This window comes from Pelodiscus sinensis, chromosome 1, assembly GCF_052426305.1.
Source record: "Pelodiscus sinensis isolate ZL-2025 chromosome 1, ASM5242630v1, whole genome shotgun sequence".
NCBI classification, from domain to species: Eukaryota; Metazoa; Chordata; order Testudines; family Trionychidae; genus Pelodiscus; species Pelodiscus sinensis.
In genome coordinates this window covers 136,664,420-136,677,700 of record NC_143052.1, presented here as the reverse complement: position 1 = coordinate 136,677,700, position 13,281 = coordinate 136,664,420, and the positions used below count along the sequence as shown (strand labels likewise).

The window sequence follows — 13,281 nt, the reverse complement described above, 5'->3', positions numbered from 1 at the left end:
GGACCAAAATAAATCTGATGAGGTTCTACAAGGACAAGTGCAGAGTCCTTCACTTAGGATGGAAGAATCCCAAGCATTGTTACAGGCGGGTGACCGAATGGCTAAGTAGCAGTTCTGCAGAAAAGGACCTGGGGATTACAGTGGACGAGAAGCTGGAAGGTGAATGGCATATTAGGTTGCATTAGAAGGAATATTGCCAGCAGATCTAGAAAAGTGATTGTTCCCCTTTAATCAGCTCTGTTGAGGCCATATCTGGACTATTGTGTCCAGTTCTGGGACCCCCACTATAGAAAGCATGTGGATACATTGGAGAGGGTCCAGTGGAGGGCAACCAAAATGATTAGGGGGCTGGAGCACATGTTCTAAGGGGAGAGACTGAGGGATTTGGGCTTATCTGCAGAAGAGAAGAGTCACGTGGGATTTGATTGTAGCCTTCAACTTCCTGAAGGGAGGTTCCATTGAGGATGGAGAGAGGCTGTTCTCAGTAGTGACAGGTGGCAGAACAAGGAGCAATGGTCTCAAGTTGTGGTGGGAGAGGTCCAGGTTGGATATTAGGAAAAAACTATTTCACTAGGAGGGTAGTGAAACATTGGAATGGGTTAACTAGGGAAGTGGTGGAGTCTCCATCCCTAGAGGTGTTTAAGTCTCGGCTTGACAAAGCCCTGGCCGGGTTGATTTAGTTGGGATTGGTCCTGCCTAGAGCAGGGGGCTGGGCTCGATGACCTTCTGAGGTCTCTTCCAGCTGTATGGTTCTATGATTCTATGTAGTGGAATCTCCATCCCCAGAGGTTTTTAAGTCCTGGCTTGACAGAGCCCTGCCTGGGATGATTTAGTTGGGGTTGGTCCTGCCTTGGGCAGGGGACTGGACTCGATGACTCCTGAGGTCTCTTCCAGCCCTAGGATTCTATGAGTTTATACTTTAACACCAGGCATGCTAGACCCATGCTTCCCATACCTGTGCAGGTACAATGGCAATGCATTAGAGCAAGATTTCTTGCCTGGACAGTGTGACGGGGCAGCCCCTCCCCACCCCCCGAGCCACGCCGAACAGGCGATGCTCGCTATCCGGGGGGGGGGGGCGGCCCGAGGTTGCGCGGCTTGCACACAAGCCGTGCCGGGGCCTGAAACGCTGGCAGCCCGGCCGGCTCGCAGCCGCGGGGGGGCAAGAAGGAGGGGGCTAGTGTGGGAGGAGTTCCCCCGCCCTGACAAGCCCCGCCGGCAGCCAACCGGCGGCAGGAGCGGGTAGCTATGGTCCCGCCCTGAACCCGGACGCAGGAAGGCGCGTCCCCGGCGGGACGCTTAAAAGGAAAACATTGCCGCCATGACGGTGGGGGGGAAGCGGGCTAGGAGGAGGGGCCAGCAACCCTGGTAGGGAGGCAGAGTCGGGCGACACCCCCGGGGCGGGGGCACAGTCCAAACCCGGACCACAGGCCCGCAGCCCTACCGTGGTGGGGGTTGCGACAGGGTCGGCAGTCTGTCGGCCAGGCACCAGGTAAAACCCCCCCGAGCGGAGGATGCCGGGGGTGGGGAAAGGAAGCAGCCCAGGGCAGAGCCCTCCTGGGCTGGTGGGCTGATGAGTTACGGCAGGAGCCCCGTCAGCCGGACCGGAGCAAGAGAGTTCCGTGTCCTTAGGGCCCTGGGCTGGGGCCCGTGAGTGAGGGCGGGCCCGGGCCCCCCTTTCCCCCACCCCCTGGCTGGGGGACCATAACGGCGTCGAGAAAAAGGGTAAAGCGCCGAAAAGTCCGGCGGAGAACCGGAGGTACTGACCAGAGACCGGGGTACACCGGGGTACACATGGTGGAGAATGTGGTCACTGTGAAGTGGGATCCCCACCCCTGGTAAGGAGGGGTGAATGCTCCCAAAGGGGAGTAGACTTACGAATATTTTTCTCGGTAGAAGCCGAAAACAAGGGGGCGCCGAGAGTTTCGGCGCCTCCAGGAAAAGGACCGTGAGATTGATCCCGCTCAGGTGTTGGAGTGGATGAAGGAAGCACAAAGGGAGAGCCAGCAGAAGCAGAACGTGCTGATCCAGCAGTGGTCCACACAACACCAAGAACAACAAAGACAATTGATAAAGGAGCTGGCCGAGCAATTTAGGGAGCAAGTCTGGCTGTTGGTTCCCCTGAGGCTGGGCACGACCACCCAGGAGGACGACCTAGAGGAGGACGCCGTGGCTGTACCACGCCCGAGTATTCGGCTGACGAAAATGGGGGCCACCAATGATCCGGAGGCCTATTTGACAACGTTCGAGTGGGTGGCCACCGCCGCTAGATGGCCGGAGACCCACTGGGCCACCATTTTAGCTCCTTATCTTACGGGACAGGCCCAGCTAGCGTACCGGAGTTTGAGCGACAGAGACGCGCTACACTACTATAAGCTGAAGGAAGCTATTTTGGACCAGATGGGTATTACCCCCGAAACGTATCGACAAAAGTTTAGGGGTGAACATTACACCCCAGGGACCCGGCTCAGGGTCATAGCTCAGCGATTTAGAGAGGCCGCGTGGAGATGGCTGGACCCCGAACAATGCACCGGGCAGCAAGTGGCCGAGCTGGTGGTCCTCGAGCAATTCATCAATATACTGCCTAGTGGGGGCGCCCGCTGGGTACGATGACACCACCCTTCCACGTTGAGCGAAGCGGTTGAATTAATGAACGACTATGAAGCCGCTGAGGGGTGGGAAAGAGGCCACAGGATGGAAAGGCCACCGCCGCCCCGGAGAGCGGAACCGGGGAGAACTAAGGGGAGCCCCGAGAGGAGCGACAGATGGGGGGCCGGAAGAGGTATAGCACGACGACCATTGGCACCAGCGTGGTTTCTCCCGCCCAAGGAAGGACTCCGAGAAACGGGCGGCCCTTGCCCGAGGCCGGGGCGAACACCCCGAAACCCGCCGCGCCCAGGGGGCCATGCTTTCGGTGCGGGCAGGAAGGACACCTCATCAAAGACTGCCCCTTTATGGACTGCTCTTACGCCCAGGCGTTAGCGGGGGATGGGCCACCCGCCGAGGAAGGTAGGATAATGCGCGTGGTCATGATCGGGGACAAACTGGTGACCGCCCTCTTGGACTTGGGTTGTAGCCAGACTATAGTGCGGGCTGACCTGGTCCATCCAAGAGGTCCACGGGGCCCCCCCCCGTGCAGGTGCAGTGTGTGCACGGGGACATACACCAATATTCCACTGTGTGGGTTCAGATCTGCGATGGTAATCAAGGCAGCTGATGTTACGTGGTCTTAGCACCCCAGCTAGCCTATCCGGCCTTGCTGGGCCACAACTGGACCGGCTTCCGCAGGGCGGTGGGAGAATGGCAAGCTAGCGGGGCCCCGGCGGAGGTGGGCGACCAACTGGGGGCCTTCGGGGAACCACCAGGGGGCGAAGCCCCTACCAACCCTCGGGCTGACGGCCCAGACACAGAGACCATGAACTCCCTCGAGCTCAACGACGGTGACTTCCTCCAGGAACAACGGGAAGACCCCACGTTACGCCATGCTTGGGCCACGGTGCAAGAGGAGACCGAGGAGGAAGGGGCAACAGCGGAAGGACTGGTGGTCCCGTGCTTTGAGGTACACGCTGACCACTTATATAGGGTAGATGAAGGGGGGGGGAGCAGACACCCTGGCGACAACTTCTCGTACCCCGTCGGTACCGACACCACCTTTTGGAGGTGGCCCACGCCAACCCTTCTGTGGGTCACCTGGGACAGGAAAAAACAGTAAAGCGACTATTACAACGCTTTTACTGGCCTGGGGTATATCGCGAGGTATGAGACTTTTGCGAGTCATGCCCTGAATGCCAGAAGGCGGGACCCCGGAATGTGCCAAAGGACCCCCTGGTACCTTTCCCGATAATAGACGTGCCCTTTGAACGGATAGCTATGGATATCGTAGGGCCCCTAGACAAGTCAAGGACGGGCCATCAATACATATTGGTTGTCCTGGACTATGCCACGAGGTACCCGGAGGCCGTGCCCCTCCGAAACACGAACGCCTCCATCCTGGCGACGGAACTGATGAAGTTGTTCAGCCGCGTCGGACTGCCCAAGGAGATATTGACCGACCAAGGTACCAATTTTACATCTCGACTAATGGCGGAATTATGCCGCCTGTTCCAAATTAAAAGTATACGGACTTCAGTGTACCATCCCCAGACCGATGGTCTGGTTGAACATTTTAATCGGACACTGAAGGGCATGTTACGGAGATTTACAGAACAGGACCCTAGAGACTGGGACACTGTTACCCGCGTTATTGTTCACGGTACGGGAAACCCCCCAAGTATCCACAGGGTTCTCGCCCTTCGAATTATTGTATGGACGGCAACCGAGGGGTATTCTCGATGTAATCAAGGAAAGGTGGGAGGACCAAGAGACCCGGGTACGGGGGATGGTACAATATATCCTAAACTTGAGGCAAAAGTTGCGGACCCTGGCAGAGGTGGCTAGGAACAACTTAGGAAGTGCTCAGGAAACCCAGGCCCTATATTATAACCGGGGAGCCCGCCTCAGAGTTTTCGAGCCAGGGCAGCGGGTCCTGCTATTACTCCCGACCCCGGGTTCAAAACTGGTAGCTAGGTGGCAGGGGCCCTTTGAAGTGGTGAAGCGCATCGGGGAGGTCGATTACGAGGTCAAGTTAATGGGAAGGTCGGGCGGTACCAAGGTATACCATGTGAATTTATTAAAGGCCTGGAAATAACGGGAGGCATTGTTTATAAACCCCCTCCCCCCGGACCCTGAGCTGGGCCCAGGAGAGGAGGGCCAGGCCACCCCCGGTCTCTTGCAGATGGGAGCCGACCTCACCCCCAAACAACAGGCGGACCTGGAGAACTTGCTGAGCCACTTCCCAGATGTGATGACGGACAAGCCAGGTCACACCTCCCTGGCCCACCACCACATCGAAACCGAGGCACAAAAGAAGATACGAGACCCGGTTTGTCCCCTGCCCCGAAAGATGTGGGATCCGGTGAAGGACGAGTTGCAGAAGATGATCCAATTGGGTGTGGTGGAAGAGTCGTACAGCGAGTGGCGTAGTCCTATAGTTCTAGTGCCAAAACCTGACGGATCGATGAGGTTCTGCATAGATTTCCGCAAAGTGAACGCTCTGTCCCGATTTGACGCTTACCCCATGCCTCGGGTGGACGAGCTGCTGGACCGGCTGGGAGGCGCACACTATCTTTCCACCCTCGATTTGACCCGTGGCTACTGGCAGGTCCCCTTGTCACCAACGTCTCGGGAGAAAACGGCCTTCTCAACCCCCTTCGGGCTGTACCATTTTATTCGGATGCCCTTCGGACTTAATGGAGCGGCAGCCACCTTTCAGCGGCTTATGGACAGGGTGCTAAAAACCCATGACCAATACGCCGCGGCATACATCGACGACATAGTCGTATACAGTAAGTCCTGGACCGAGCACCTGCGCCACGTTAAGGCCATATTGCAGGAACTCCGCCAAGCCGGCCTAACGGCAAACCCTAGGAAGTGCCACTTTGGCGAGAAGGAAGTCTCCTATTTAGGCTATACCGTCGGCCGTGGCCAGTTACGACCCTTGGTGGAGAAGGTGGAGGCGCTATGCACGTATCAGCCCCCCCGGACCAAGAGGCAGGTTCGTCAGTTTTTGGGGCTGGCTGGCTATTACCGCCATTTTGTCCCCAATTTTGCGGCAATAGTGGCACCCCTGACAGATCTTACACAGGCCGCCCTTCCCCAAAAAGTACGATGGTCCCCAGAATGCGAAGAGGTCTTCCATAGGTTAAAAGATTGCCTAAACCGAGCCCCAGTGTTAGAACAGCCCAACTTCGACCATCCCTTCACCCTCTATACGGATGCCTCGGAAAGTGAATAGGGGCAGTGCTGTCACAAGGGGAGGGCGCAAACGAACACCCCATCGTATACATCAGCCGTAAGCTGTTCACGCGGGAGCGTAAGTACACAACGATCGAAAAAGAGGCCCTGGTGGTAAAATGGGCGATTGACCTATTGAGGTACTATCTTTTAGGTAACCGTTTCCGGGTGGTGACGGACCACGCACCCCTGCGGTGGCTACAAACTATGAAGGACATGAACGCCCGCGTGATGCGTTGGTACTTGACCTTGCAACCCTACGCGTTCGAGGTAGCCCACAGGGCCGGCAACCTACATCAAAACGCAGACTTCTTTTCAAGATGACATGAAGACGAGGAGGACACAGAACCAGGAGTGGTGACTAATTTGAAAAGGGGTGTGTGTGACGGGGCCGCCCCCCGAGCCACGCCGAACAGGCGATGCTCGCTATCGGGGGGAGGAGGGGGGCGGCCCGAGGTTGCGTGGCTGGCACGCAAGCCGCGCCGGGGCCTGAAACGCTGGCAGCCCGGCCGGCTCGCAGCCACGGGGGGGCAGGAAAAGAGGGGGCTAGTGTGGGAGGAGTTCCCCCGCCCTGACAAACCCCGCCGGCAGCCAACCGGCGGCAGGAGCGGGTAGCTATGGTCCCGCCCCGAACCCGGACGCAGGAAGGCGCGTCCCCGGCGGGACGCTTAAAAGGAAAACATTGCCGCCATGACGGGGGGGGGGGGAAGCGGGCTAGGAGGAGGGGCCAGCAGCCCTGGTAGGGAGGCAGAGTCGGGCGACACCCCCGGGGCGGGGGCACAGTCCAAACCCGGACCACAGGCCCGCAGCCCTACCGTGGTGGAGGTTGCGACAGGGTCGGCAGTCTGTCGGCCAGGCACCAGGTAAACCCCCCCCGAGCGGAGGACGCCGGGGGTGGGGAAAGGAAGCAGCCCAGGGCAGAGCCCTCCTGGGCTGGTGGGCTGATGAGTTACGGCAGGAGCCCCGTCAGCCGGACCGGAGCAAGAGAGTTCCGTGTCCTTAGGGCCCTGGGCTGGGGCCCATGAGTGAGGGCGGGCCCGGGCCCCCCTTTCCCCCACCCCCTGGCTGGGGGACCATAATGGCATCGAGAAAAAGGGTAAAGTGCCGAAAAGTGCAGTGGAGAACCGGAGGTACTGACCAGAGACAGACAGACATCAGAGGGGTACAGACAGACATCAGAGAGCAGAGTGGGCTTGCATCTTGCCACCTTTCAGACACAGTTCATTCTCTGTACAGAACCTTTCTTCAGTCATGGTCTGTACCATCTCCCCTAGAGGGCACATCAGCAGTACACACAGTCCCCGGGTTACGTACAAGATCGGGACTGTAGGTTTGTTCTTAAGTTGAATCTGTATGTAAGTCGAACTGGCGTCCAGATTCAGCCGCAACTGAAACTGACCAGCGGCTGACTACAGGAAGCCCGAGGCAGAGTTGCTCTGCCCTGGGCTTCCTGGAATCAGCCGCTGATCAGTTTCAACAGCGGCTGAATCTGGACACCTGGGACAGAACAGCTGGGGCGCTGCTGGGTAGGTCCCCGCAGCGCTGCACCTCAGCGCTGCTGGGACCAACCCGGCAGCACCGCAGCAGCTCTACCCCAGGTGTCCCCAAGTCAGCTGCTGCTGAAACTGATCAGCGGCTGATTCCAGGAAGCCCGGGGCAGAGCAACTCTGCCTCGGGCTTCCTGTAGTCAGCTGCTGGTCAGTTTCAGCAGCGGCTGAATCAGGACGCCTGGGGCAGAGCAGCTGGGGTGCTGCCGGGTTGGTCCAGTAGCGCTGAGGAGTGGCGCTGCGGGACCAACCCGGCAGCACCCAGCTGCTCTACCCCAGGCGTCCGCGAAAAAAGCCTGGTCTGCTGGGGGGGTGCACTAGCTGCGCCCCCCCCCGCCCCAGCAGACCAGGGAGACGCGGGCAGTGGGACCGCCGAGACGTGCCGCGGTCCTGCCCACATCCTCCACGGCTTTCCACGTCTCCCTGATGTGCTGGGTGGGGGCCCCCAGCACACCAGGGAGACACGGAGCAAAGCCTCGGAGGACGCGGGCAGCGGGACAGCCCAGACGTGCCGTGGTCCCACTGCCCACGTCCTCCGCAGCTTTGCTCCGTGTCTCCTTGGTTTGCTGGGGGGGCCCCCCCCCAGCAGACCAGGGAGACGCGGGCAGCAGGACCGCCGAGACGCGCCGCGGTCCCGCCCACATCCTCCACAGCTTTGCTCTGCGTCTCCCTGGTCTGCTGGGGGGGCAGCAGACCAGGGAGACGCGGAGCAAAGCCACGGAGGACGCGGGCAGTGGGACCACGTCGCGTCTGGGCTGTCCCGCCGCCTGCATCCTCCACGTCTTTGCTCCGTGTCCCGCTGGTCTGCTGGCCCCGCCCCCAGGAGACCAGGGAGACACGGAGCAGCTTTTCTCACCCCGAAGGACACGGGCGGCGGGACTGCAGCGCGTCTGGGTGGTCCTGCCTCCCGCATCCTTCGGGGCGAGTAAAGCCCCGTTCGTAACTGCGGATCCGACATAAGTCGGATCCGCGTAACTCGGGGACTGCCTGTACTCAGCAGCACGGCAATCTCCAAGAATGTTCCTACTTAGGAAACTGGTGCAGTGTGATCGGGGGAAAAAGTTTGTCCCTTTTTAGACAAACAATCCTATTCTTGCTCATCTGTGTGTCTTCCAGATATTGTGGTGATGGAAACATTGAGAAAATGTTCCAACAGATAAAAACAAGCTTCGTGAATGGATTGAAGCCAAGAACAGAAATTAAAAATGTGCATAGCTGTTCCCCACTATTCAACACTATGCCACAACCCGTTCCGGCTTCCAGTTTATTTCTGGGTGAAGCTGAATGTGTTGATTTCTTTTAATTTACAAAGCCCTCATTGCTTTGTATCTTGGCTACCTCAGAAACCGTATCTTTCCCCAAATGATACCCTGGCAGTTGCTGTGAGCTGAGGAGCTTGAGCAAAGAGCCTCCATTCTGCTTAGCTATAAATTAGAAGGGGCTGTCAGTAGGGCATGTTCCCTCCAGGGATCCTTTGCTGTAGATCTTATTCCCCCTTCTTCTGAGAGTGCCAAGATGTGCTGAATATTACAGCTGGTTGGCAAATGGAAATTCTGTTCTGTGGAATTCTAATATTTTGAAGTTTGTTTTTGTTCTGAATTGAAATGAAAAGATCAGAGTTAGTTATTTCTTGAAGAAGGGACATTCTGAAAATTTTCTGTTTGGAAATATTGAAATGCCTTTGTTTGAAAACATCAAGTCATATTGCTTCAAAATGCCAAAATATTCTAATATAAATTATACATAATATATGTAAAATCAACATTTTATTTTACTAGCAAATCTGTTCTGTGATTTTCTTTGGATTGTACCTGATGAGCACACAAGGACTTGAGCAATGATAAGTGTTAACAAGCTATAGCATCTTTTCAGCTGATGACAAGTTCTATCACAGAGAAAATCAGAGAGGCAAGCATAAGTGAACCATCAAGATCAGGAAGTGGCTTGGCTGGTAAAAATGAATTCACTGGCAACACTGGAACTTCCCTAAACTACAGTTATGAAGCAACACCTGAAAGGGTGTGAAGAAAATAAGCTAGAGGGAAATTAATCTATGTGAATTTTATTTCTTTGTCTTTTCATTGGAATATGAGTGAGGAGGAGGAGACAGTCATGAGCATTTAAAAGCCAGAACCTATGCACTCTCCCTGGGAGAGGCTCCACCTTAAACTTTCTCTCTTCATCTCTGTGGATGATGATGTGGTCAAAGGTTTTTCTGAGTTGTCTTGTCTTTCACTTGATTGCTGCAGAGTCTCATGGGCCGTAAGCAATCACATATTATTTGCTTTTATTATCTAATATCTCATTACTGTTCTATTATTTCTGTTGTTCTGGGGGCTTTGTGGTATGATTTGCCAGGACATTTGTCTCTGGAGATTTAGGTTCAAATGGCAGTTGAAGAGGTGGCTGAATGTGGGCGATGTTTCAGTGTGGAATGAATCTTGTTTTCACAAAACTAGTATGAAATCTGATTTGTTTAGCAGGAATCCCAGACTGTAATAACGGGGGCAGCAGCAGAGACCTAGGACTACATAAGCAAACTGTACTGGTGGGCGGGAGAGTGTGCACTGGCACAGCTGGGGCAGTGGTGGGACTAGGCTAGTAGGAGGCCATGTAGAGGCCTCTCAGAGCTGTGCTGGAGACTGGTGGTATAATTTTTGATTATTTAGCTTTATAACAGTGCTCAGGGTTTTATAGAAATTGAAGACTTGGGGTAAAATTTCAAAATCACCTCAGTGACTTAGGACCCAGGGGTCCTGGGTACTTAGGAGCACAGCACCCTATGAAAGTTCATGGGACTATGTCACTTAGGCATCTTTGAAAATGTTACTCCTGGTCTGTTCTCTGAGGATTGCACAGTCTACACCAGGCAAGCCCAGGTAAAGATGAAAACAAGGAAAGACGTGGGAGGGAAGGGCAGGGCCAGGATTACAAAAAAATGTGAAGTGATTCATTTTAGGTTGCATGTCCAGTTTCTCGGTTTTGTCTTTTATTTTAACAAAAGAACCAGGAGAGCAGAAAGAAGGCTAGCAGCCTAACCAGACACAGCAGGGCCTTGAAGGGCTGGAGCAGCATTTCCCAAACTATGGGCTGCAGCCCGATACTGGGCCACAGGAAAAAAGTACCGGGCCACAGCATGGTTGCCGGGGTGTTCCAGGCTCCCAGAGTGCCTGTGTGGCGCCGGGTCCCCCAAGCCCTTGGCCGGCCTGGGCGGAGTCTGCAGCTGGATCTTCTGGCTCCAGTCAGAGGCGTAGCTAAGGGGGAGGAGAGGAAGGAGGAGGGGAGAGCCGGCCATCAGAAGCAGCACTGGACAGGGGAATCGGGGTGGGCCAGGGATATTGGGGGAGGGGCAGCGGGCGGAAGCAGAGCTGGGCAGGGAGCTGGCCGGGGGAGATTGGGAGGAGGTGCAGGGTAGAAGTGGCCGCTGGAAGCAGGGCTGGACATGGGCAGCGGGACTGGCAAGGGAGAAGCGGGGGAGAACTGGCTGTCCGGGAGGGAAAGTGGGGCTGGCTGGAGGCACAGCGGGGGGAGCAAATCGGCCAGAGGGGATTGGGACTGGCCCGACTATATGCGGATCTCAGGGCGCTGCCCTGCCCCCCCTCCCGCAAAGCACAAGTGACCCCCCCCCCACACCCGCTTGAGTAGTTGCGAACTGTCTGGCTAGTAGACACACTCATGCAACCAGAGCACATTTACCAGCCAGGCAGTTCGAAACTACAAACTGATACATCTAGTAATAATACAACTTACCTACGGAGAAAATACCAGACATGTTATATGTCTAGTATTTTCTCAGTTTGTTTTTTATATGTTTTTTTTGGGGGGCTGCAAAAAACAGTATGAAAAAAAAGGGTTTCAACTAAAGTAAAAAGTTTGGGAAACCCTGGTCTAACCAGCTTTCTGTCTGTCTTACACTCCATTTATCCAATCCATATTCCTTACCTTGCTGGCAAGAATATTGTGGGTGACCATATCAAAAGCTTTGCTAAAGCTGGCACTGGGGGCTTTGGGAGGACCAGAAACAACTTACTTGAATATTCATAATTTGATTAACGAATATGCAAATATACAAATGAATGTTACCAGTCCTCCAAAAGGTCGTGTATGGATTTACTGGTCCCCGTGTCAAAAAGTTTGGGAACCCCTGGGCTAGAGTGAGGTCACAGGGAGAGGGAAGCTGTGCCAACCACTAGAGAACTGAGAGACTTTTTTTTTTTAAGGCACAGTGGCAGAAGGAGATAAAGGAAGCAACAAAGTGAGAGGGGTGGGGAAAGGACAGAGTGTGACAAAATGCAGTGCTGAGCTGGGTGCTCTTTCCTCCTGGAATAGCCAAGCATTGCATGCCAAAACTGAAGTGCATTTCCTGCATATTATGGCCAATACATTGAAACATGGCAGTTCCTTTCTCAATAGAAATATGTCCAGAGCTACCTCCACAGTTAGCACTAACTGGTACTTTTGCTGATAATCTTAGGGAATAAATTTATATTTTACTAAGCCACAGAAACAGCTCTCTATCATGGGAGGCACTGATGCTAAGGCACTAGATAAGGATATGGGTTCATTTCCTTGCTCTGCCAGAAACAGAGTGACTTTAAGGCCATTAGCTTCTCCGTGGTAACAGCTATTCCTTCCCTCACAGCGTGTGAAGATATAAACCCAGCAGAGTGCATTGCACCATAGGTTGAAATAGCAGCTTGAGCTATGCAAATTGCATGTCTTATTTCAGTGTTATTTCAAAATAGCTCATTTCGAAATGTGATGCTGTCTAAACAACTCTTATTTCAAATTAAATTGCTATTCTGAAACATCCCTTAATTTCTGTGGAATGAGATTTACAGGGACGTCAGAATAGCGAGCCCGTTATATTTTGAAATAAGACGGGGAATAGCTATTTCGGGATACCTCTTGTATCCTGAAATAGCGCTGCAGTGTAGATGTAGCCTTAGAGAACATAAGGTGCACATACACACTGGAGAGAGGGCCAGATAAGTATGCTTAATATCCCCCCAGCTAATCTTTGAACTTCAAGTTAGAAGCTGGATGGGGGGAGGGCAGGAACAATCTAATAGTGGAATAGCTTGAGGGAAAATATCTTGTGCTCACTTAGGGCCTGATCCAAACCTCATTACATGGGGAGTCTTCCCGCTGTTTTCAAAAGCTTTGGATCAGAATTCTCAATAACCACGAGTTTTCCTCCAAATGAATGTTGCTGTGGATTGTCTCCTTTCTGCTGACTGACCTGGCTGGCTTTGTTTGTCTGTAGTCAGTATGTCCTCATGGTGCCTTCAGTGCTGCAGAGCCTGTCTCCGCAGAGCCTGTGTGTGCAGCTCTACAACCTCAGTGAGCCAGTGTCCCTGAAAGTTGCCTTGCAGTATCAAGCCATCAGCACCACGCTGCTGGAGACACACGTGAAAGAGAAGAATTACTTCCAGTGCAGCGAATTCCAGGTAACATGTTCATATTTTAGTTCAATCAAAGAGAAACAAAGTTGGATGCATCCTTCCTATGGTCCAAACTGATCCCACTCTTGAAGCTGAAGGAGAGAAAGGCTCAAGCAGAATGAGGGTGGGGAATGAAAAGGAAGCTGGGGTTGTAAATTCCCCCTTGAGGAGACATATCCACGCTAGTCCTGAGTGGGCGAATACACTAAAAATGGCAGTGTAGCTGCAACAGCACAAGGGGCAGAAGGGTATAGCAGCCCAGAGCACAATCTGGTCTGAACTTTCAGGAACTACTTGGGTGTCCAGTCCCTTCTGCCATGACTGAAGCTAAACTGCAAGGGGACATGGAGCAAGAGGTGTAATTAGCAGCTCTGATAAACACTCACGCACACACACACACACATACACACATACACACATACACACACACATATACACAGCTTTGATGGAGTTAGCAC

At 54.2% G+C, this 13,281-nt stretch overlaps 1 protein-coding gene across 1 annotated transcript in view; it reads left to right on the top strand.

The window, feature by feature from the left end:
• Positions 1-9,488: 9,488 nt before the first annotated feature.
• LOC102459099 (ovostatin-like) overlaps positions 9,489-13,281 on the top strand; it is a 68,499-nt gene continuing 64,706 nt past the window's right edge. Inside the window, exons 1-2 of the mRNA XM_089771778.1 lie at positions 9,489-9,641; positions 12,646-12,829. Coding sequence (XP_089627904.1) covers positions 9,571-9,641; positions 12,646-12,829 — 255 coding nt within the window. The 5' untranslated portion in view covers positions 9,489-9,570. The remainder of the gene's footprint in view (positions 9,642-12,645; positions 12,830-13,281) is intronic.